Below are 23,233 nucleotides of genomic sequence, written 5' to 3' on the forward strand. Positions count from 1 at the left end.
GAACAACTTCACAGCATAAGAAAAACTATAAGGTTACATATATGTCCAGGTCTTCACAAAGCACTGAAGTTGTGATCAAGCGACTTATCGGCCTCTAACTTTTGCACGAAATATTCTGGCACGACTAAACGTGATGGAACTCTGCGGTCTTCAGGTAAGGTGTACCGTCGATAACGCATGAGAAGGTTGGCCTTTTGTACACCAAACCTCTTTACGATTTTGCAGTAAAATAGACCACAAGCATTGCATACTGTTCTATTCCCATACGGCCCACGACGCCATTCTGGAGTCTCTGTGCTTGCACAATGGACGCATTCCATGCCCTGAACAGCATAAGATGGTCTTTCATTGCGTACCTCATCATGAACTGGGCTTTCAATCGTCTTGGCGATAGACGCTGTTGTATCGGCAGCATTGAGTGTACCAGCCTGGTTCAAATTGACCGTCTGGTCTACAGATCTGGCGACGGGATTGTTTTTGACACCTGCACCAGAAGTGGGAGGGTAGGTGAATGCTCCCTTCACTAGAACTGTGCCTCTTGTGTCCGCTGGTGATGGTATTGTGGTTCCAGCCAATGCCTTTGGCATACCAGCATTCTGCGGCTGCGATGAGCCTAGCTGCATTGCGTCGAAGCCAGGTAATGAAGAAGCGTGGTGTTGGGGTCGGTATGTGTAGTTGGCAGGCCCAGCATGGTTCACAGTATCGGCTCGCGCGAGGCAGGCCTCGTCGTCCCTGACGCGTTTAAGTTTGAGCACCGCTCTTGTCTCAGAGACTAGTTGTTGGGAGTTTTCGACGACATCTCTCACTTGATGAAATGAAAGACGGTCTAGAGGATACTCATTGGGACCATAGGAGGATGAAAAAGTTGGCCAACTTTCCAGGCTGCGAACAATGTCAGTTGTGAGTGAGAAGATATTGTTGATTCTGGCCTTCCACTCAAGTAAGTGTTGGCTACTGTAGCTGGGAAGCCGTTGATTTGGTATTTGCCTACCAGTTTCAACAGCTTCGACTGCAGTCATCAGGGAATCGAGCGACGCTTTTCTGGCATGGCTTTGCAGCTTGTGGCTGCGATTTGGCGCAAGTTTGGCCACATGTCTTGGAGGAGGACGTGGCGATGATCGTTTGGCATCGAAGGGAGAGCCTGTGGATATTGGTGGCGAAAGTGTACGGTTTTTGTCGAAGCTTGGAGATCTTGGTGAGACATGTTCTCTGTTTTCATCGGGACCAGGACTGACCGCCAGAATGTTGGCCAAACTGGGCATTTTTCGATGTGACGTGGACGTGGATGTGGCCCTAGACTTGGGTTCCCGTACATCTGAGACATGTCCATTCAGGTGCAAGGCCTTGATCCGAGGCTGTGAGCTGGGAGCTTGTAGGACCTCAGGATACGTATTTTTGGCTAGCAACATCAGGAGTGGATGAGGTACGCACTTATGCTTCACGCACTTATGCTTCTATACTAACAATTACACACACTTACCACTTAAGGATGGAAGACCTACACAAGAGCGGTAGATTCGCACTTCGTTTCCACGTACGGAAGCTTCCTGAATGGCTTGCCTTTCGGTCTACGTTCTTATATCCCAGTTCGCCAAGCTTCTTCTCATGCTTCTTCTCATGCTTCTTCTCATGCTTCTTCGCCCTGACCTATGGGTTGGATTGCCCACACACAGGGCCACAGAACAAGACAATCAGGCCGTTTTAATCTGTCACTTCGGGCTGCATCTACACCGTTGGTTACAGGGGCCTCGCCAGAACTAGGCCGCCCGGTGTAGATCCTGCCACCAATGTGACAGCCAGTAAGCCCGCAACGCAGACGACAAGAAACAAGAAACTAAGAGCACACTCACATAAACACGGACAACTATAACAATCAAGATTACACCGTCTGATTAATGACTTTGATATTCTTTTTTTCCGGGTTTATAGCCCAGCCCGTCTTACCTTGAACTGGACTCCGGTATGGTCAAAGTACTGCAAGGTAAAGCTAACTGACTGATAACGAATAAGCACAATACTGGCTGGCGCAAGATACAAGTAGATACGGGCCGTTTCTGACCCGTCTCGACAGAGTGCTTATTCCGTCAGACAACCGATTATTTTTTTTTTGCAAATGTGGTGTTCCCTTACCTCAGCTGTCCCCTGTATTTGCACGAGGAACTTTACGGAGTGTGTCTCGTCGGTGTAAGTTTATGGACTCTAAAGATGGTTTTCGAGACATACGTTGAAGGCAGTCTAGAAGCTTTCGGTAAGCAACGAAGGTATACGACTACGTCTTACGTCAAAAGATGAGCAGATTTACAGAAACAAATGAGTATCATTGTTGGTGAGAGAGCCGTATAGTTGATGGCAGGTAGGAGTGCTACAGTTGATGGATAATGGCTATGGGTAAGGGCTGTCGGTTGTAGATGTACTCGCCAACGGTTTTCACGGACACGAGTACATATCGTGTGATACGAAATGCCGCGAATCTACTTATCACTTTTACCTTTCGTTACTTACAACTGTTACCCAAGCCTGGAAACTAAAACTCACTGGAAAGTTTTGTGGGTGGCCAAGGGCATTGGAGCTTGTTTGGGATATTTTGCCAAATAGAGAGCGTTTTAGAGGTTTGCTGTTGTAGCTTACGAATTGTGACGCTATTGTAGAATGTTTTTAATGGGTTTTTAGTGACTTGTTGGACAAGCAATGGTGGCATAACGTTAATAAATATCTTACAAGCTTGATCAGTAGCCAACAACTCCATTTGCATCACGAAATGGTCAAGTATGCGGAACGACAGACAGAAATCAACGGGCGAACGACCTCTTCGAATGAGCAGCATACATAAAATCAACGTCACACTAGACGTAATCGGGAAAAACCCATTTCACATAAAACGGGTTCAATATTGGGTACCCGAAAAAGTATCTTGTTCTATAAATCTGTGATCCGTTTTGCAACCCGATATCCCACGCTCTGGTTAGACATCCTGTCCTACATAATGTACGATAGGGGTCGACCTCGAGCACAGCATCGAGCCATTGATACATAAGCGATGATATCGACAAATTTCACGAGCGGTGACCCAGCTGAAAGGCTATAAGTTTGATGTCAATTGAGCCCGATTTTTCCAATTGACAGAAATGATGGTTCAAATATAGTTTTCATGATTTCGTGGGTGCTGAAAGCCCACCAGGGTATCTAATCACTACTTCAAGACTGATCGTTGACGCTTTGAAGAGCAGCTTGCAGAACCCAAGTCAAATCACGGGATTTTCAATGGGAATTGTGGTTATCAAATACAAGAATGAGCAAGGTGTGAAACTGAGCGGAATGTTGAGATAAGTACTCATGCTGGTGCCCGAAGGTTTAGTCGGCTAATCACCGGTCGGATTTTATCAATGACGGCTAAGCAGATCTTACACGGTTAAATCACTAACAGTACTCGAGTACTGAAAGTCTGGGATAATAATACACGTGACGCACTTCAAATTACATAATTCGCACCATAATCACGTGCCATAAAATCACCAATTACGACGAAATATATAAATGTATGAACCCTAAGCTAGGGGATACACAGGCGATGAGAATCATATCCAAGATATAACTCTGAATCCAAGCTCCAAGCCAAAGCTCCAAGCCAAAGCTCCAACGCTTAAAGATGACCCGCGTAAAAGACACTTATGATCGCAAAACGTTTTCGCGACAAGAATGGAAAGAATATGTGCTGGAATCGGCACTCCCGTTTGACGTGGTTGGCTCCGGACGCAATTTCGCCGCAGGATCCGATTCAACCGCTAAAAGAACGTGTTTGGAGCCGTCTATTGCACCTCTATTGCTCAATTACTTTGTAGTGATGAGCTACGAGGAATCCAGCGTTCGTATGGCTAGAGAACTCGGGTACGTTCGCAACAACAAAGACGCTTCCACTTTCAACCGCATTTACAAGATCAAAGAACGTGCTCGTGTGCGAGAGCTTATCAAAGCCGGAAAAATCCTGGAAGCCATCGAGCAAATTTACACCGAATTCGGCGTGCAAGTCTTGGAAAAAGCTAGCATAAGCATCGAGGACGGCTCCAAGACCAATGACGATGACGACGACGACCTGCATTTCAAACTTTTGCTGCTAAATCTTATAGAGATGATCCGGCGACACCATCAGAGTGGTGCGTCGCCGGAGGAATCCAATGAGTTCATTTTGGAGCTCATCGAGTACTCTCAGGAAAGGCTGGCCCTCAAGGCAGATTCGAACACACAGTACATGAAAGAGCTGGAACTCGTAATGACGCTTCTATTGTTTCCAATGGAAAATTCCTCAGAGAAGGGCGTCAACATGGCGTTACCAAAAAGTCTGCGTAACTTATATTCGCTTTCCCTGCGTACCAAAATCGCAGACCTCGTCAATCGTAAGCTTTTGGAGTCAATGCACCCGCAAATATCCGCTGCTACAGAGGACGGCAAATTCCCCGACCTTATAGGTTTCAACACCTCACATCAAGACGCCAACAATTACAATGGTATGTTCTTATCCACGGTCGACGAGGACGCCGGATTCGACATCCCATCAAATGAAGATTCCAACCATCTAGGCTCCACTTCACAAACGTCTTTTGAGCAAAAACCCTGGCAACAAAGCTCATGGAAAACTACTAGTCGTCTCCTTCAGCAACGGGAGCAGGAATTCGAAGGCACTTCGACCGATAATTACAAGCACGCCAAGTACGAGGCTCGACTAAACCAGGTTATGAAGTTGTGGGCTTGGTGTGAGAATCAACTTCACCACTGTGGTGTAGGTGTACCTCGCGTCGAAGGGGGGGTTTAAATTCGTTATGCAGATAGGCCACAGGGCAAAAGAACTTTTTTCTTTCTCATAGTAACTACACAACGAACTTGCACTTGATAGTGTTCCCAGTTTCCATCTTCAAGAAACATAGCTGTACGTCGTCTACCGTTGTGGGAAGCAATTCTTGCATGGTGTTGTATATACTAACACCATTAGACAGTGTAAATGGTTCATAAGATCCCACTTCACGACCACGCTCAACAAACTCTTCATGCAAATCACTATCCTTGAAATAATGGTAGAGTTTTCGTCTTAGCGTTGCAAGCGTACACCCAAATTCGGGCCTTTTCTCTAGTTCCCACTCTTCAGGTGAAAACTCTATATGGAAAACAAATGGCTCAGACAGCAGTTTTTCACTGTTTTCGGACACTTCTTTCGCTACGACATTGCACTCGACGTACAAATGCGACACATGTACAGGTTTGGCAAAAAATCTATTGAGCGCTTCAAACTCTTCGATTACAATTCCGCTCTTCTCGTCAAGCCATTCTTTGCCGTGAAATTCGTCGTCTATAAGCAACGGATGGTTTCTCAAATTTTCAACGTCGAGAGGAGCATTGTTCAGGTCATCATACGCTTTTCTTTGCAGGATGGTCATCTCGATAGTGATGTAAATTTCGTTCACTAACGCCATCAATCCAACTGTTGCGAGAAACAGTGTAATTCTTGAACTTGTCGGGTCATTGGTGTAGTCATGCATATATGAGATTTTTCTCAGAAGACTTATGGCCTTGGATTCAACGTGCAAATACTTCGATAAAAGTGCTTCCAACATCATCAGAGCGATCCAAGAAAACAGTAACTTATCAATAATCTCGCCTTCCCAAGATATAATCCGCACTTACTGGTGCTCAAAATTTCGCCAATTTTCGCAAAATTTACTGCCTGGCCGATGTTCGCCCCCTGTGTCTGCTTTCGATCGTGAAACAACAGAAATTAGCTTGTCTTGCCTTGGATTCAAGACCTCTATTAGCCGATGAGCCTATAGCTTCATTGAACTTACAATTTTCAAAGGTGCGATAATCATTCGTATAGCCAACCGAGCCTTTACACGCTTTTCGGCTGCTTATGTCAGCATAATCGGCCCTCTTTAGATTTTCGAAAATTATTCTAGCCTTGTGCAGTGGTAAATTCGCGAACCGAGCGACTGCGAAAAATACTTCCTAGGTTGCTCGGCCTAGGACGGGTGACAGTTATCTGTTTCCTGACGTGTTCTGGAGATTCTAGAGCATGTTTTTATTTGAAACTCGGAAAATATGCAACAACACGCGAGGCGCGTTGCTAAGGTGAACGGACGGTTTCTTTGGATATCCACGTGAAGGATTTTGAATAGAATGCGGAGTCTAGAACGCTCGAGGCTTGGCCCTAAAGCTTTTTCGGGAAATTGGGTATGGATCTTGATCCGCATCTGGGCTGAAAGGTGCCATACTCGAGAGCTGGAAAAATCGGTTTCTAAATTGAGTATCTGAGCGGCGTTAAATGAATTTTGTCTATTTTCGTGACATTCCATTCTAGACCATACTCGTAAAAACTTTTGAATAGTAACCAAGCCTTGATCGCGTTTTCGATCAACTTTGGTATAAAAAGGGTCCTTACGAGATGTAGAACACCAGGCAAAAGCGGTAGTTATTTTGTTGTTTTTTACTGTCATCACCAGTGAAATCGAATATCACCGGAAACAAAACCAAAAACACAATCATGAACGCCCAACTCAGCCTAGCGGTTCTAATGACAGCATCATTTTCACAGCTTGTAGCTGGAAACACCTGGTGGTACGATCCGGTAGTCGCTGCTGCCGGTGCTAACACTCTTGAAAGCTCCGCAAGCATGTCCGATGGCTCTGGTCTACCTACCACGGTCCTCAATGCCACCGCTGCTAGCACCGGATTCCCCGATCAAGGACCTTCAGGACCTTCTGGAAACTCCACTGCCCTGCCAGGAGATGCGCCATCTTCTTCTGCGTTCGCCGACGGCAGCAGTGGCTCCGATAACTCTACTTTGACAGCCGGTTCAGGTGGTAACTCTACCTCAATTTACGGAAATTCTACTGGTAACGCTGGTAGTAGCAACAACGGCTCTTCGTCGACTGGTGGATCTGCCTCCAATTCGAGTTCCAGCGGACAATCTAGTCCTGAAAGTAGTGGAGCAAGTTCTGGATCTAAGAATTCCAGCAGCTCTAAGAATTCCAGCAGCTCTAAGACCAAGGCAAGCTCAGGTGCTGCACAAGCTCTAGGTGTTCCGCTCAGTGCTGGTGCATTGGCGGCTGCGATGGCACTTTTGATGTGATGCGACAGAAAATTTCAAGTTTTCTGAGCATTACACACAGCTCTCGATTCATATATGAAACAGATCGAGAAGCTCTTATTTCTCGACGAGCGTATAGAGCATTTTCTCGATCTCATCAACCTATGCGGCTAGTTAGTTAGAAGTATGATGATTAATAAAAGCGGTTTTTTTTTGGAACATACCCATGAGGTAAATGCGGCGTCTTTGAGCTTTTCGTTGATTACATGTGGCGAAATGATCGGTCTAGGTTTGGTAGATGTAGACTTTTCGGTTTGCTGAGATACAGACAAGAGTCGATTTTGACGTAACCCCTCTAATGGATGCGTTAAAAGCGCTTTTGTGCTGATCAAGTCCTCCTGATGTCGTGTATTGGATGGTGTACCTGAAACTGGGACTAATGAAGGCTCTTTTTGGCGTGTGGAATCTTCATAGAATGTCTCATTAGAACAGATGGGGAATTTCTCAATCAGTTCTGAACTATCATTTGTGCTTGAGAGCGTATTATTCGAGATTGATACAGCAACACCGCTTGGTATGGAATCTTCTGGCGCTTGGCTAGAAACAGTACGATCTGAATTGTCAAACGTAGCTTGATTCGAACGGTTCAGAAATTTATCCGTTATCAATTTCCCACTTGCTTTCCCTTGCTTTGAGGCAGAGGGAATTTCCACGCCGGTTGACTTATTAAAGGAGTTGGTATCTGAAATTTCAGCAAAATTGGAGTTCTTGCTTTCACTATCAGGCCACATCTCTGTTTGCTGTAACCTAGCCACCCGCGTGTCAATTTCATTCATTTCCTGTGTCATAGAGTCGTTCATGGTTTGTGAGAAGCTTTGTGTATCCAACCCCTTGCCAGATTGCGAAATATTATAAACGCCTGCAAACTGACTTTGACAATCGTTTTTGTTGTAAACGTACAATGGCGTTTGGCGCTGACTGTTTTGGGTAACACTCATGCCACTTATTTGTGAGTCTGGAGGGGTTGAATAGGGCTTCTCTAAACTATACTGAGAGCTCATGATAGACTCTGTGATTGATTGCAAGTGTGACTGGCTCGCATGAAATACTGGTGCCATTTTTATAGGAAACCCCAGCAAACGCAATGCTTCACAGAATCTCTCAAATTCGATAACGTTACTGAAACCCACCTGGAATCGTCTCAGAAATACTGTTCCTTGTAAGATGACCAGATATTTACATAGCACAGCCGGATATTTGGCAGAGCACTGAGCTATTTGCCTCAACAGATCTTTTGTATTCCATGTAATTTGCTCCATCACTCGAGCGTCCATCACCAGCTGCATCATACCCTCATCCGAACTGTACTGTTCCAAACTAATCTTGAAGTTCCCATTTCCCTGGAAATGTCGCCATTGGTTGATATTCGTGGGAATCTTGGTGCTATGGAATCCCTGAGGAGCCGGTACATAATCTAAATAGCTTGAATAACGTTTCAGATCTACATTCAACGAAAAGTTCGTCATTATAATTTACATACACCTGTAAGATTGAGAGCTGGGTTATATGTTTTCTGTTTAGTTTTACGGGTTAGAAGTGAAGTTCAAGAATTAGCCGCCGATGAGAGGTCCGGCCAATATATATATTATATTTATTAGTGATCACTATCAACGAAGACGTATAACTGTATTTTTAAGCACTTAAACTAGATCGATGCCCTACACCTAACATTTATCATGAACTACAGGTTAATCTATCGACCAAGACACGGACTGCCACTATTGGGAAGGGCCTTTTGGGAATTTTATCTTAACTCACGGCGACGACATACTCAGAATGGTGTACTATTACCGAAGCGAAAGCGAAAACGGACAATCATACGCGGTTATTCTGGGTAAGGACAAATTTGAAAACGATATGCTCATAAAACATGGATTCAAGGAGCTCAACTACGTGTGGTTCCATGCAGACAAGTTTTCCAGTGGCCATGTTTATTTGAAACTGAAAAGTGATGAGAAGCAACTAGCTGACGTGCCCAGCGAGGTTGTCAATGATTGTTTACAGCTTTGCAAGGCAAATTCCATCCAAGGAAACAAAATGTCTCAATGCACCATTATCGCTACTCCCTGGATCAATTTGCGAAAAAACGGTACCATGAAACCAGGCGAAGTTGCATTCAAATCCCTGCGAAAAATTCAAAAATTGCAGTGCTATGCGCGCGATACAAAACTTCTGAACAAACTGGATAAAACTCGGCTGGAAGTTGTGGAAAATGTGGAGCTCTGGTTACACGAAGCTAAAAAGACCAAAGACCCGGAGTTTTTCGAGGTTTACTTGGCAAATAATGCGGACATACTTTTACAACAAGAACAAGAAAGGAAGCTCGAGAAAAAAAGGGCAAAGAAGAAAGCGACTACAGAAACGTAGACATACAAAAAATTGATCCAAACTTGTTCCAGTTGTCAACAACGCGTCCAAAGCCACTATCGTTTTCTCAACGTCAGCGATGCAACCTGGTGAAATCTATAATCACGTGATGACATTTTTCAAGAATCAAAAAATTTTCTTATGAAATAGGCGATGCGATGAGATGAGATGAGATGGGATGAGCTAGCGCGAGTGCATCAGTGCTTGAAGATATACTACCATAGAGGATTGTGCTCAATATTTCAGATTACCAAGTGGAAAATTGAAACCATACGCTCCTCTCGCAAGTGATCTGAAAGGTTTACAACATGTCGAAAAGATCTGCTCCAATCGACGAGACCAACGGCGTCAACAATAACCGTACGGTGTCAAGCAAGCTAGCATCCAGTGATGTCCCTACTAATGCGGTGACCCCTGTGGCAGGCGATGATATCGAGATGGGTGAATTTGAGGACCAGTTCAGTGACGAATTTGAAAGTGATGGGGAGATCATTCAGATGGACGGTGAAGAAGATGACGAGGAAGAAGACCAACATATCGAGGTAGATGCCGAAATTAACGGAGGTGAACGTTCGAGCAACCAGCAAATCGTTCAGCAAGACGAAGTAAGTGGGCAAAAAGACCAGGACAGCTCAGATGCACAGCAACAGCAGCTGTACTTGCCCCATTTGTCGAAGCCTTTAGGTCCAGACGAGGTTCTAGAAGCGGACCCAACAGTTTACGAAATGCTGCACAACGTCAACGTTACGTGGCCATGTATGACACTAGACGTTGTCCCAGACCATCTTGGTTCTGAGCGTAGAAACTATCCGCAGTCGCTATTAATGGCAACTGCTACACAGGCCTCCAAAAAAAAGGACAATGAACTGTTGTGTCTTAAACTTTCTCAGCTCAGTAAGACTTTGATGAAAGATGAAAATGAAGACGGCAGTGACAACGACGAAGACGATGACGAGGATGAGGACCAGGATCCCGTGGTCGAAAACGAAAACATACCATTGAGAGACACTACTAACAGGTTACGTGTTTCCCCTTTTGCATCGGAGTCGCCTGAAAAGCTAACTGCTACCATGAGTGAAAACGGGGAAGTACACATATTCGATCTGGGCCCACAGTTCAAAGCTTTTGAAACCCCAGGCTACCAAATCCCTAAAACCGCCAAGAGACCCATTCATACGATCAAAAATCACGGCTCCGTGGAAGGTTATGCTCTCGACTGGTCTCCATTACATAAAAGCGGATCTTTGTTGACTGGTGACTGCTCAGGGAGAGTTTACCTAACACAGAGACACACATCCAAGTGGGTCACCGAGAAAACTCCATTCAGTGCGGATAACAATAAATCAATCGAAGACATCCAGTTTTCGCGCACAGAAGCTACAGTCTTCGCTACCGCAGGCTGCGACGGCTATGTCAGGATCTGGGATACCCGTTCTAAGAAGCATAAGCCTGCTATTTCCGTGAAGGCCTCCAACACAGACATCAACGTTATCAGCTGGAACGAGAAAATAGGATATTTGTTGGCAAGCGGTGACGACAGCGGGTCGTGGGGAGTATGGGATTTGAGACAGTTTTCGCCTGCGACAGCAGCATCCACAACTCCCGTTGCCCAGTACGACTTCCACAAGGGTGCTATCACGTCGATTGCGTTCAATCCTAACGACGATTCTATCATAGCGGTTGCCAGCGAAGACAACACTGTCACATTGTGGGATTTGTCGGTTGAGGCTGATGATGAGGAAATTAAACAGCAGGCTGCCGAGACGAAGGAATTGCAAGAAATTCCTGCTCAGCTCCTTTTCGTCCACTGGCAAAAAGACGTCAAAGACGTCAAATGGCACAAGCAGATTCCTGGCTGCCTTGTGAGTACAGGCAGCGATGGTCTGAATATATGGAAAACCATCAGTGTTTAAACTATACACGAAAATCAAAAACTATAGAGAAGAACAGTACCCTTAGCCGCTGGGCAATTGGAATGTCTGGATATATCTGAGTCGCTAGCGTCGGTGATATTTCAATTGTTGTATCAACCACTCTGAGCTGTGAGCCCAAGTACGTCAACAATGATTAAATATAAGGTTAATAAAGGTAGACCGGACCTCACACGCTCAAACAGTGTAAACTTTCAAAACGATTGACGACAAAGCGATGCTCTTGGGTCCCTCAAAACCGCCTCAGATATCTATTGTTCCGCTATTAAAAAATGGAGAAAATAACACATCCCCGTCAGCCGAAGAGGCATTACAAACGCTGCATTTGCCATACTCTAATTGTATGGTAGTTTTGACCACTAAACAGATTCTAGTTTACAACTACAAACCTCTGGCTTTGGTATCGTCGTTTGTGCGTAGCAACTACTCGCTTGAAAAATATGGTGAAAACAAGAGACTTTACGCGGATGCGGTGGATAAAGATATGTTTCGAGACTTATCACCGGAGGCTGACATCAAATTCCTGACAACAAGCAGCAGTAAAGTTACCTTTTACGTGACATCCTCAATGAACTTTGTATTTGTGTTTGAGATACTGTTGAGTTTGGGTCCAGTCAGCTTATACAAGGAAACTGGATTGCCCATCTTGGACATGAATAAGGTAGACCACGATTTCGGACAAGAAATGATGAATAACACAGAAGATGACGAGACGTTGACTGTGTTTGACAGAACAGAATCTACTAAGATAATTCAGAATGGATATGCCGTGGACAAACAGCAAGGATTTCTGCATTTCTTGACGAGATCCGCTGACACCCTCGACGAAATTCCAATTAAGAAGGTGGAACTACGTCTTCAGGTAATGTTCAGTTTCGGCCGCTCTATAATTGATCTAGCCGGGTTTTGTGATACTACAACGAGAGGAGAATCGAAGAGGCAACAATATATGATGATTTTGTTTCCCAACAGCGTGCATATTCTGTTCCTTCAAAACTTCCAGATGAAAGACAACATCTTGATCGACGTGTCAGATGGATATCGCTTATTACAATGCCAGGGTAAACCGTGTGTTGTGTCTGTCGATGCACAATCAAAAATTTCATTAACGGAACTCGACCTTGTAGGTAAAAAGGGTATTCATAGACAATTCAGCTATGAAGCATCAGGCCCACTAGTTGACATTTTTGTCAACGACAACGTATTAACTTTCGTATTAGAGTTTTATTTGTTACTCTACGACCTCAATGCTGATACAACGATTAAACGGATACGATCGCAGACGAGTCTAATATGCGGCGGTCTGATAAATCATGAAAATAGTATCTTGTTCACCAAAAACGGTTTCAAAATGTTCACCAAGTGGGGTAACTGTATTGTTTCTACGTTTGACGATGATGACGATACTGAAAGAAGCAGCGAATCTGCAGGGCCTTCAGGCTTTACTTCCATTGACGGGTCTATTGTTACAACTTCATTCGATGGTAAACTTAGCAAGTGGGACATATGGTCCAAAATTGTGACACCTTTTAATAACTTTAGGACTTCCACGCCTCTGATTTTACAAACTGAAAACAACGATCTGATGCTTTTCGCACCAACATCCGACTCTGCGGGAAATGTACCTTTTCAAGTGCTCAAACTGCCCTCCCAAACGATAAATAACTATGTTCCTTTGGTGAGAACGAATGGATCAATAACAATGCTTGCCGCTTTTGTTTCCAACAAGAACATTTTGCTGATATGTAACATGCTCACCAACATATGGCTCAGCTTTATGGACTTGAATTTAATTGAGATACAATGGCTAGGAGATGAATACCTATTCTGCCATTCGCTGGGCGAAGACATGAAGCAGTGGTTGCGGTGCTACCATTTCCCAATAGAAGGAGGTACAGCTTCGGACTTATCAGAATTGCTCATTTGGGAGTATGCCGTTTCTTCTAAGATAGACATAAGAAGCATCCACGCAAACACCTTGTCCAGTTACAAGCTTTTGAAAGTAAAGTCGAAAAGCGCAGAGAGTGAAAAGTTACAAAACCTGTTCAAAACTGCCGAAGTGTTGATCCAGGACGACCAAGGTAGCTTGCGAACCATTGACATTATATCCAAAATTGGGCCCGGTGACAATATTGAAATCAAGGTGTTTCATCAGCATCCCGCCGAGAAAGTTCTTGTTCAAAAGGAAAGAAAATGCCACTGGATAATGAGCCACAATGGAGGGTATTTTGTGAATCAAGGAGATGAAATTTTAAAACTCGAAAAGGCTGAAGAAGGAGTTTGGAAAACGTCTGTGTTACTGGATAGGATAGAGCGAATTTTGGACGTGATAGACGCTGGAGTTTACGCTGTCCAAGAGAACAAAGTTGTGGTTTACAATATTGAGGAGCTGTGGAATAGTAAAGATCCGGTTGCGGTTGTGGAAATTTCCGAAGGTGATTATCCCGTAGTAATATCACCAGAGGCTGCGATAATTCACAGCGTTCAGTTTGTCTTCTCCAACGAGTGTTCGAAGATAATCCCCAGACAAGCGATTTACCTAGACCAAGTTATAGACCATCATCTGGCCACCGGCACGAGCTACCAGAGCATCGACTCACGCTACCGCTCTTTACAGCATTACAAATTCAGTTTAGAGAAAATATTGTCCGGAAAAGTGCTTACCAACGAGCCGCTATCGGACATTGTCAGTCTCATCAACTTCTATGACCAAGGTCCCAAGCATAGCGGCAGGCTAGAGATTATCAGCAACTGTTTGCGTAAGATCGAAGTGGAGCATTGGGACTTTCTGTTCCAAAAACTGGACTTGTCTCCGCGCGACCTGCTACTGCAATGCATCGAGCACGACGAAGCTCGTGTTCTTGGTATTTTGCTGATGGTTTTCCTGAACTACGATGGAAGTAAGAAAACCGAAGATCTGCGGCCGGATCAAAATGACACCTCACCTCAAACCCAAACGGAGCCAGGCTCTATAACCACGATTCTGAATGATGACGAGCTGATGCTGCAAGTCTTGCGTGTGCTCGTGAACACTGCCTCTTCGTCGTCCGACCGCGATGAAGCTCGTGAGTTTTGGGACATGAGTTTTCAGCTCGCGCGTTTCATTCAGGCTCTAGACAAAGAAAATAAAACCTCGTTGGTACAACGCGCTGTTCAAATCTTAAGCTGAGTAACAGGCAAGGAATACAATACACTGACGCTGACACTGACGTTGACACTGACGCTGAAACTTCGAAGTCACATGACTCAAGGCCAATAAGAGGGCCTAAAAAATCCCAGCTTGTACAAAATGACATCGATATAGCGATTAGCCCGAAAAATCCAATCCAAAAAGTGAAAAATGTCAACGGAGTCGTTAAACCACCAATTGTTAGCTTGATTCATTCTTCTGCGTTCCCCCCGCTTTGTTACGCTGTTGATCGCACTGCTAATTGCATCGTAAAGAGCATTCGAAATAATGTCTGACAACCAAGAATCTCCATTGCACACGGTAGGCTTCGATGCCAGATTTCCAAACGTTAACCAAACCATGCACTGCTGGCAATCGTATGTGGACTACCACAAGTGCGTGAACATGAAAGGTGAGGATTTTGCTCCTTGTAAAGTGTTTTTCAAGACCTATTCGTCGCTTTGTCCTCTCGACTGGGTGGAAAGATGGGACGAGCAGAGAGAAAAGGGCAAATTCACTGGTGACATTAAGCCATAAGATTGGGGAAAAGCCAAGATGAAAAAAAGTGGACGTGTAAGAATACGGCAACTCTTTTTATCCTACTTCGCATGGTTTCGAAAAGATACCCTCTGATGACATTCGAGAAAGAAAAAACAAAAGTCGGAAAGTCTGGGTGATACCACTCTTTATGCATCCAAATGGTCTTATTCTAATTTATTTTACTATCGCGTACCACCACCAACGCGCTAACGTATGTTTCAGGGTTTTTTTATTGCATGGACCCGCGGGTTTCCTTTCTATCCTGTGTATCCTACCATATATAAATGGAATTCAAGATTTTAAAGACTCGGAGGACAAATCATTGGTGGGTTCGTGAAGAATGGGAGCGGACTGAGGTTTAAATGATGGCGTCCCCCACCTCAGTGACTTTTGATGTTCTTTTTCAAATCCTCAGCTGTACTATCTTTCTTGAAAAGCAGTTCACAAAGTGTCGCGTAATTCGCAACAACATATTCGCGATTTGACAATTGTACGATATCAGATTGTTGTAGCGACGCCTCCCAGCTTTCTGATGCATCGTTGTCAATTTTGTCTGCATAAAGTTGACGAAGTGGACGTTTTTCAGCTTTTCCGGTCTCTGAAAAATGCTTGTACTTATCTGTCCTGTCGAGTAAAACCCCATTCCATCCTGCTGCACTCGCAGCTTTCAAATCGTTGGCCTCTTCGTCCCCGATATGCCAACAAAAAGACTTGAGTTCCTCTAAATCTTGTATTGTTGCCAGACTTGGACAACGACCTGCAACATCCCGTAAAACTGCGTCAAAAAACTTGCCATCTGGCTTGGAAACTTCGAGATCATACGACAAGTAGATATGACTGTCGAAATAAGGTTCCAACCCGAGATTTTTTATCAACTTGTACATGATTGGATCTGTGTTACTCACAACCGCCAAAACGGTTTCTGGAAAACGCCCTCGAAGAACCTTTAACAATTCTAAGAGATCTGGGTAGACGGTATAAGCATCGCGACCTTCGAAAAGATGCAAAATCTCAGATATCATGTTCTTAGGAACCTTGACAGGCGCAAACACGTTGGAAATTAGCAGCTCCCACCATTGCGTGGGACTCAGACCTGTGTGCTTGCCATAATTCGAATGTATGTCCCTAAGGTCCTTGAACACTAGATTCCCTTGTTAGTAAAATGCTTTGCATTGAAACGAAAAACGACATCACCTTCGAACATACCTTTAGGAAACCGCGATGTCAACTCTTGTGCACTTGTGTCGATACCAAATTTTTTACCAACTTTAGCATACTGAACCATTACGGGTAGTGTCGTTGCATAGAGCGTGTTGTATGCATCAAATGTGATCAACTTTGGTTTCTTAATGGTACTCGTCAAGGAATCCCATTGATCTAGTGTGAAACGTCTAGGGTATCGCATTGCTTGAGAAACTGTTCTTGTTTGTAGTAGTGATCAATTATACCAAACTTCTATCTTTCGAGAACCAACAAGAACTTTACTTTACTTCACTTCTGCTTCCGAGCCTTTCGCTACAAGTGTGCTAGAAATTTTATTTGATCGTCTATGAACCGGGCATTATATTTTACAAAATGATACTGGAAATGCTGAGCTTGTTCAAGCAAAATATGCGTTGTTCTTCGCGGAGCAATAGGCATCGGCAATGGCTATAGCCTCGTATCTGCCTTGCAAGCTCGTGAAAGTTCTGTATTCGTATGCGTAGATGTCTTCGACTTTATGCGTCTCGACAATCTGAGGTCTTCTTTTCCCACGTTTGTCATCGGTCTGCTCAGTCCGAACGTAGGTTAAAGAAAATGGTGGAGTTCCCTTGAATGAAAATATGATCTCAGCTTGGTCTCCTTCATGAATGTCTTCTACAATGTAGTCGCCCCGCGAAACTGTGACAGATGGAATTGGATGAACGTCGAGTGACAATTCCTCAAATTGATGCTCCATGCCCGGCTTCACGAAGTTCACCACGCATTGGGAGGCCGAATCCTGCAAGGAGCTAATGGATATTCTGCCTGCTTCAGACGCCAGTCTTACGAACTGGGACGTGCTCTCCTTGGACTTCAACGAAACCCCATTGAAATCGTACTTGATAGTGAAAGGCGCCATACCTCCCAATTGATACGAAACGTAGTCACCGACGCAAACATCCATGTTTGGCTCAACCAAAGATATACGCGGAACATCTGTGATTGATATTATGACGTGATTGTTCCCCGTTTTATGATCTGAAGTACACCCATTAGCATCAACAACCTCTCTGATGGTAACAATGTGGTTTCCAAGGTTAAGATTTTTGAATAGTTTGGCGTAATCAAAGCTGTTCCGAGTTACGTTGTTGATGGTGACGTAGTCAGTCTTACTAGTGCTTTCGTGATAAACACTAAAAGAGACAGACAATGGCACATGTCCCGCTTTTACGTGAAGGGCAATCTTCTCGAGACCAGCAGTTTCGTCTAAATCGGCTGAGCAAGTACGGAACGTTCTGCCAGGCTCAGCGAATTGAACACTTGGCAGCGGTTTTACTTCCTGCTTGATAATTTTGGCAGAGGAAACTGAGCCGATGTTGGCTAAGTCCTTCTCAGCGTAGTGAGAGTCTGAAATACCTCTTATTGTTAGTGTATATTGGCCAGCCCTATCATTGGGCAAGTTGATTGTCGCATACTTCGTTGCCACATGTACGGACTTTGAAATGATTTGATTACTTGGGGATGTGAGCTCGTAAAAAACCACGAATGGCGGAGATCCCTTCAAGATTAAGTCGACTGTTTCTTCATGCCTTTCACAAACAGCTGTCTTTCTTAAAACACCATCACTTTCGCGTAGCTTGCTATTTTCGACAACCGTAAAGCTAGGCTTGCTCAAGTAAGATACTCCAAATTCATTTTCGGAGCCCACTCTTCCAGAGCAGCTCCGATCTTTGACAGACAGCAATTTATAAATACCTTCTTTCTCTGCCCTCAAGGTAGCTTTGTAACTTGATAAGAATTTGGTCTCAAATGTACCCATAATTTTCCCAGTTTTGTCGATGTGCTGATAGGTGACAGCAAATGGCGCTATGCCTGAAAGACTTATTGGCAATTCCGCGAAGGATCCGTCTTTAATCAGTACCTCATGATTGTGTTCGAAGGTGCTAAATCCAGCGGAAGGAATGTCTCGACGTACTTCAATGCGAGCGTCAGTTGAGCTAATACCCACCTCACAGCCAGAGCTATCCTTGACAGAAACAAGTGAGAGAATGTAATCTCCACCTACACCAAACTTTGGTGTTTCAACTTCGAACGTATATGAGTTGATGTCCTTAATAGAATAGGTCGACCTCTTGTTTGTTGAGGTCTCCAAAATGTCATATTCCAGTGCAAATGGTGCCTCACCTTTGAACGTGATTGGTATCTTGCTTTGACTGTTTAAACAGAGTTGAGTAGCGTATTTCGACGAAATGGATGCGTCCGGTTTAACTCTCATTGAGGTGGCGAAAGTGAAATCCTTCGCAGGAGCCAAAGGAATCGCCTTGGTGAACAAAGTATTAGAGATTTGATCAAAAACGATTTCATAGTTTCCTTCAGTTGCTGGACTATAGCGGAACTGGTTTCTTGTTCCCTGCGATGTAAATTTCTTTGTGTCGTGTAACACACGATCTTTCCCTTCGATTTTGTAAATCTTCGTTCGGTAGTAAAACGGTGGCACACCTGTAAATGTCAAGTCAAAATTCAGCCCAACTTGTCCAACACATTGGTCTAGTATAGGTGTAGATCTGACTTGCAAGCTTGGGGGTATTGGCTTCGTCACAAGAATATTTGACTTGTCGATCACTATACCAGAACAAAACCGAGAGCTCGCTGATTCTAGACTGTAAGTACCCGGTAATTCGACGGGAATTTCAGTCACGAGTTTGTTTAGGTCATACTCGAATGTCGAAGATTGTTCGTTGTCACCTAGCACATGTAGAGCAACCTTATACGGGCAATCTCCCTCCCAATTCCTTGTATTTTCAAATTTGACAACTAAGGACCTTTTTGTGGGAGAATTGTGATCGAACTTGGAGTCTAACGTAGCTTTGGGCAAGTTATGCACGTCAAAGCTGTAGGAAACTCCATATTTCTGTAGCAAGTCCTGAGACATTGTTGAGAAATCCATCGTATTGCCTAAGCCATCTGTGATCTTTTCTAGCGTGTAGGTGTAAGTACCGTCATCTTTTAGAGTTGATTCTAGACTGATAGCAACGGGATGATTTTTTGCCCAGTGCAAATTAGCGACTGCATCGTCGGAGAAAAGCTTTTGGTTTGACAAGAGCGGTGATTCGAATCTTTCAGGCGCGAGATTTGTGTCTACGAATCGAGCAGACTCGCCATCTAAAGAGCGTTTGTACTCAAGTTTGAGTGGCGGAACACCATGTGCTTCGATGGAGACTTTGCTCGAATCACCGACACATCTATCTTGTTCGCCCAGGCCAGCTATCACACCCCAAGGACAATGCGGGACAATGACTTGAGACTTGAATAGCCTCAGTTTAAACTTTTTGGAATCCACTATTTCCTTAACCTGGTAAAAGCCAATCTGTTCTACTGGAAGCGCGAAATAACGAATTGATGCGTGATGAGAAGCTCTGTCTTTCTTGAAAAAGGAGTGAGATTTCGGTACTTCTATAAGCTGTTTTTTCGTGAAATTTAATAGCTGAACATTGGAATGGTCCAAATCGCGATACTCTAATTGAAGAAACTCGATTTCGGAAGTCGAATTGATTCTAAGAGGAATATGGAGATCCTCAACGTTAACCCCATTCATATTTAGACAGAACGAATCGCGGAATGGGTTTAGCATCGCAGTATTCTCAGGCAGGATTTTGATGGTGAGGGCTCCTTTGAAATGGGACGTTGCGTCTGTGATCTTACGTTGATTGACAGAATTGCCTGTCAAACTCAATTGTTTGGTGTTGAGTTTGGACCATGCAGAAATGAGAACTGTCAAAAAGGGAAAACTCTGTTCATTTGACAGAAATACAGTCATCGCTGTTGCCAGCAAGATTTGAACAAAGACTGCAAAGGGACTGAACGTCAATTTTGGGATTTTCAAGTTGGGTAGAAGATACAGAAAAAGGGAATCGATGACAACGTATTTGGCTATGAAATTGAAACGTGAGCTTGTCAGAAGTATTCCCGAAACTGGAAGTCCTGTTTTCAGTAATATCAGATCGTACAATTTATACGCCTGGATGATAGCGAAGATAGACGCTACAAGAGCTCTCTGACTGGGGATATCAAGAGCTCCCAATGATATCAATGGAAGGTCCTCATCTGCAATTGCACTCTTGGTACTATCGCCCAGGTTAAAGTTGTCTGTACGTTGTGTTGAGCCTCGAGAGCTGGAATCGTAGCGGTTTTCGTTTCTAGATTGTGGCCATTCGCGTAGGCCGAAATCGGGCCTTTTTTTTCGGAGGTCCGTGTACGTCGGTTTCCGATCGCTGAAACGATCCCTCAGATCCATAATATCCCGACGTATGAGCTTATGGTAGCAGCTTTGAATGAACGTTGATCTACATCTTGATGGTGTTATGGTATATATGTATTAGGATTTTTCAAGATGTGCGTGAGTTCGTCACCAGTGATACAATTTAACGGTACTATTACAAGATGCAGATTTCTAGACACAGTTTTGGTTTCAGAGACTTGAATTTGCATGAAATTTCGGGTGTTGAGCTTGTGAAATGAAGCTGAAATTTTAGCGGTTCAAATGAGCCCAAAAAATCTACTATAGGAAGCGACCCTCGTGTGAAATGGCAAACAGAAAGAATTTCATAGGTGTTCTTACCACCTGGAGAGGTATAGAGGAGGCATTTTCCTGAGGTACCAGTGGGAGAACTGTGGGTATTCTCGCTATCGTACTCACAGTCTTCGTTTCCTAGGTATTATATACGCTCGAAGGCTGGTCACGTGATCCCGACGACAGCGACGTTAAAAGATGTGTACTGACAGATCTCACCATCGAAAAGGGTCTTGGTATATCCAGAGAAGCGTCCATCATTGTGCTGAGGCCGGCATCATTCTGAATGGTCATAATTGGACCTGCTCGCCCAGACAAATTCAAACCTTCGTTCAGGTTCAATATATGAGCCTACCGCACCAACACACCGCTACTTTCAACTCGCGACAGCACTTGGATGATAAAGTTTTATCGACGTAACGATAGATCTTAATACCACTCAATTACGAGGCTTTTGAAAACCATGAACAACTCTTACTCATTCCATATTGAAACCTTCTGGTCATCAACAGCTGCTGTTAAGTTTCAAAATCCAATTGTTGAGCAAAACGGATCGGGAAAATCTCCAAAAAACGCTAAATCGCTGACAATTCACACAGTTCAAACCGTAATAGCTTCCGGTGGTCATCAAGTTCGGCAAGTTCACCAACTTCACCAACTTCACGCTCTAGCGACGAACTCATCGTCCGTCACATGCGTAACTTCAACGGTGATGAGGGTAAATTATCTCGAATTGACCACTTCTCGACGACATAGTTGAACGAGCTTCTTTGTTCATTGTCAAGAAGACTAGTGCAAGCTCACCACTGTCATCAACTGGGCAACACACCCTTTCGCTCCATCAACTGTTTTCCCGCATGTCTGCGATCGAAGTTTTGGGCAAGTTTGCCAAGTTTATTGGGCCAGGAATCTTAATCAGCGTTGCATATATGGACCCTGGCAACTATTCTACCAGTGTGTCGGGCGGTGCCCAGTTTCGGTACCAGCTGCTATTTGTGGTGTTCATCTCGAACATTTTCGCTGTGGTTCTGCAATGTCTGTGTGTGAAGTTGGGTACTATAACAGGCCGGGATCTTGCCGAGAACTGTCGTCGACATTTGCCTCACAAGCTGAACGTTGTGATTTTTGTGTTTGCAGAACTTGCCATCATTGCCACGGATTTGGCAGAAGTGGTCGGTACAGCTGTAGCACTGCGAATCTTGTTCAAAATACCGCTATTGTGGGGTGTTGCAATTACAATACTGGATGTCCTCGCCATTTTGGTCTTCTACAAGCCTGGAGCACATTCTTTGAAACAAGTGCGTTTGTTTGAAATGTTTGTGACCACTTTGGTCGCAGCTACCGTGGTTTGTTTTATCTTGGAGCTTTTCAAAGTGTCTATACCAAACAAACTTGAACTTTTCAAGGGCTACTTCCCATCTACTATTATCCTTGAGGATAACCAGGCAATGTACATATCATTGGGCATCTTAGGAGCCACCGTCATGCCACATTCGCTTTTTTTGGGCTCCTCCATCGTCAAACCCAGACTACATGACTACGACTTAAAGCAGTATGGGAAAGTTAACCTCAAACCTTCTCTTGCGGCCATCAAGTACACTCTCAATTATTCATACGCCGAACTCATCATTTCTTTGTTCCTCATTGCAACTTTTGTCAATTCAGCAATTCTTATCGTTGCCGCTGCAACTTTGCATGGACAGCCCGATGCAGCAGACGCTGATCTGACATCGATCTTCCAACTATTGAGCCACTACATTTCTCCTGCTGCAGGTTTGATTTTTGCACTCGCAATGCTTTTCTCAGGCCAGTCTGCAGGTGTAATTTGTACTATGGCAGGCCAAATCGTTTCCGAAGGTTTCTTGAAATGGACTCTCAAACCATGGATCACTAGGCTCACCACTAGATTGATAGCTATTGTACCATGCTTCTTCGTTGCTGCAGCACTCGGTGAAAAGGGTGTTTCCAGCATCTTGAATCTGAGTCAAGTCGTGCTGTCGTTGATTCTACCTATTGTGTCCGCACCTCTTATTTACTTCACTTGCAACAGTAAAATCATGTCCGTGGACGAAAGCAGACAACTAGGCCCAGAAGAATACGAGCCGTCCGAGACCACAACATTGACCACAAGGTCCATCAACAAAATCAATTATGCGAACAGCAGATGGCTTGCCGTTACGTCTATCTTGATCTGGATCATAATCAGCGGCTTGAACTGCTACCTTGTTATTGCATACCTATCAGGAGCAGACGTTCATTTCTGATGCTATGGCATGGGCCTTTGCAAAAATATATATTACATACGAAAGATCTATAGGTGAAAATTGATAGACAAGCTCTGA

The 23,233-nt window shown here is 44.2% G+C and overlaps 13 protein-coding genes across 13 annotated transcripts; 7 read left to right on the forward strand and 6 right to left on the reverse strand.

Moving 5' to 3' along the window:
- Window positions 1–53: 53 nt before the first annotated feature.
- On the reverse strand, window positions 54–1,409 carry GAT2 (LALA0S02e04632g1_1; the record flags this gene model as incomplete). The annotated part of the gene is made up of 1 exon (XM_022773749.1): window positions 54–1,409. The coding sequence occupies one exon, from the start codon at window positions 1,407–1,409 to the stop codon at window positions 54–56; it is 1,356 nt and encodes a 451-aa protein (XP_022627244.1).
- A 2,237-nt stretch (window positions 1,410–3,646) lies between these two features.
- Window positions 3,647–4,807, forward strand: GID8 (LALA0S02e04654g1_1; the record flags this gene model as incomplete). Its single annotated transcript, XM_022773750.1, has 1 exon — window positions 3,647–4,807. The coding sequence occupies one exon, from the start codon at window positions 3,647–3,649 to the stop codon at window positions 4,805–4,807; it is 1,161 nt and encodes a 386-aa protein (XP_022627245.1).
- Window positions 4,808–4,862: 55 nt separating this feature from the next.
- On the reverse strand, window positions 4,863–5,603 carry ERG29 (LALA0S02e04676g1_1; the record flags this gene model as incomplete). Its single annotated transcript, XM_022773751.1, has 1 exon — window positions 4,863–5,603. One exon carries the CDS (start codon window positions 5,601–5,603, stop codon window positions 4,863–4,865), a length of 741 nt encoding a protein of 246 aa, XP_022627246.1.
- Window positions 5,604–6,005: 402 nt separating this feature from the next.
- Window positions 6,006–6,479, reverse strand: LALA0_S02e04698g (LALA0S02e04698g1_1; the record flags this gene model as incomplete). The annotated part of the gene is made up of 1 exon (XM_022773752.1): window positions 6,006–6,479. One exon carries the CDS (start codon window positions 6,477–6,479, stop codon window positions 6,006–6,008), a length of 474 nt encoding a protein of 157 aa, XP_022627247.1.
- Window positions 6,480–6,526: 47 nt separating this feature from the next.
- Window positions 6,527–7,114, forward strand: LALA0_S02e04720g (LALA0S02e04720g1_1; the record flags this gene model as incomplete). Its single annotated transcript, XM_022773753.1, has 1 exon — window positions 6,527–7,114. The coding sequence occupies one exon, from the start codon at window positions 6,527–6,529 to the stop codon at window positions 7,112–7,114; it is 588 nt and encodes a 195-aa protein (XP_022627248.1).
- Window positions 7,115–7,242: 128 nt separating this feature from the next.
- Window positions 7,243–8,598, reverse strand: REC114 (LALA0S02e04742g1_1; the record flags this gene model as incomplete). Its single annotated transcript, XM_022773755.1, has 1 exon — window positions 7,243–8,598. The coding sequence occupies one exon, from the start codon at window positions 8,596–8,598 to the stop codon at window positions 7,243–7,245; it is 1,356 nt and encodes a 451-aa protein (XP_022627249.1).
- Window positions 8,599–8,908: 310 nt separating this feature from the next.
- On the forward strand, window positions 8,909–9,499 carry JLP2 (LALA0S02e04764g1_1; the record flags this gene model as incomplete). The annotated part of the gene is made up of 1 exon (XM_022773756.1): window positions 8,909–9,499. The coding sequence occupies one exon, from the start codon at window positions 8,909–8,911 to the stop codon at window positions 9,497–9,499; it is 591 nt and encodes a 196-aa protein (XP_022627250.1).
- A 308-nt stretch (window positions 9,500–9,807) lies between these two features.
- Window positions 9,808–11,412, forward strand: RRB1 (LALA0S02e04786g1_1; the record flags this gene model as incomplete). Its single annotated transcript, XM_022773757.1, has 1 exon — window positions 9,808–11,412. The coding sequence occupies one exon, from the start codon at window positions 9,808–9,810 to the stop codon at window positions 11,410–11,412; it is 1,605 nt and encodes a 534-aa protein (XP_022627251.1).
- Window positions 11,413–11,647: 235 nt separating this feature from the next.
- On the forward strand, window positions 11,648–14,599 carry RIC1 (LALA0S02e04808g1_1; the record flags this gene model as incomplete). The annotated part of the gene is made up of 1 exon (XM_022773758.1): window positions 11,648–14,599. The coding sequence occupies one exon, from the start codon at window positions 11,648–11,650 to the stop codon at window positions 14,597–14,599; it is 2,952 nt and encodes a 983-aa protein (XP_022627252.1).
- A 288-nt stretch (window positions 14,600–14,887) lies between these two features.
- Window positions 14,888–15,136, forward strand: COX12 (LALA0S02e04830g1_1; the record flags this gene model as incomplete). Its single annotated transcript, XM_022773759.1, has 1 exon — window positions 14,888–15,136. One exon carries the CDS (start codon window positions 14,888–14,890, stop codon window positions 15,134–15,136), a length of 249 nt encoding a protein of 82 aa, XP_022627253.1.
- A 383-nt stretch (window positions 15,137–15,519) lies between these two features.
- On the reverse strand, window positions 15,520–16,544 carry DPI35 (LALA0S02e04852g1_1; the record flags this gene model as incomplete). The annotated part of the gene is made up of 2 exons (XM_022773760.1): window positions 15,520–16,280; window positions 16,346–16,544. 2 exons carry the CDS (start codon window positions 16,542–16,544, stop codon window positions 15,520–15,522), a joined length of 960 nt encoding a protein of 319 aa, XP_022627254.1.
- A 195-nt stretch (window positions 16,545–16,739) lies between these two features.
- Window positions 16,740–20,615, reverse strand: POM152 (LALA0S02e04874g1_1; the record flags this gene model as incomplete). Its single annotated transcript, XM_022773761.1, has 1 exon — window positions 16,740–20,615. One exon carries the CDS (start codon window positions 20,613–20,615, stop codon window positions 16,740–16,742), a length of 3,876 nt encoding a protein of 1,291 aa, XP_022627255.1.
- A 1,133-nt stretch (window positions 20,616–21,748) lies between these two features.
- Window positions 21,749–23,155, forward strand: SMF3 (LALA0S02e04896g1_1; the record flags this gene model as incomplete). The annotated part of the gene is made up of 1 exon (XM_022773762.1): window positions 21,749–23,155. One exon carries the CDS (start codon window positions 21,749–21,751, stop codon window positions 23,153–23,155), a length of 1,407 nt encoding a protein of 468 aa, XP_022627256.1.
- Between the last annotated feature and the right edge of the window lie 78 nt (window positions 23,156–23,233).

Source organism: Lachancea lanzarotensis, scaffold LALA0S02, assembly GCF_000938715.1.
Source record: "Lachancea lanzarotensis genome assembly LALA0, scaffold LALA0S02, whole genome shotgun sequence".
Classification (NCBI taxonomy): domain Eukaryota; kingdom Fungi; phylum Ascomycota; class Saccharomycetes; order Saccharomycetales; family Saccharomycetaceae; genus Lachancea; species Lachancea lanzarotensis.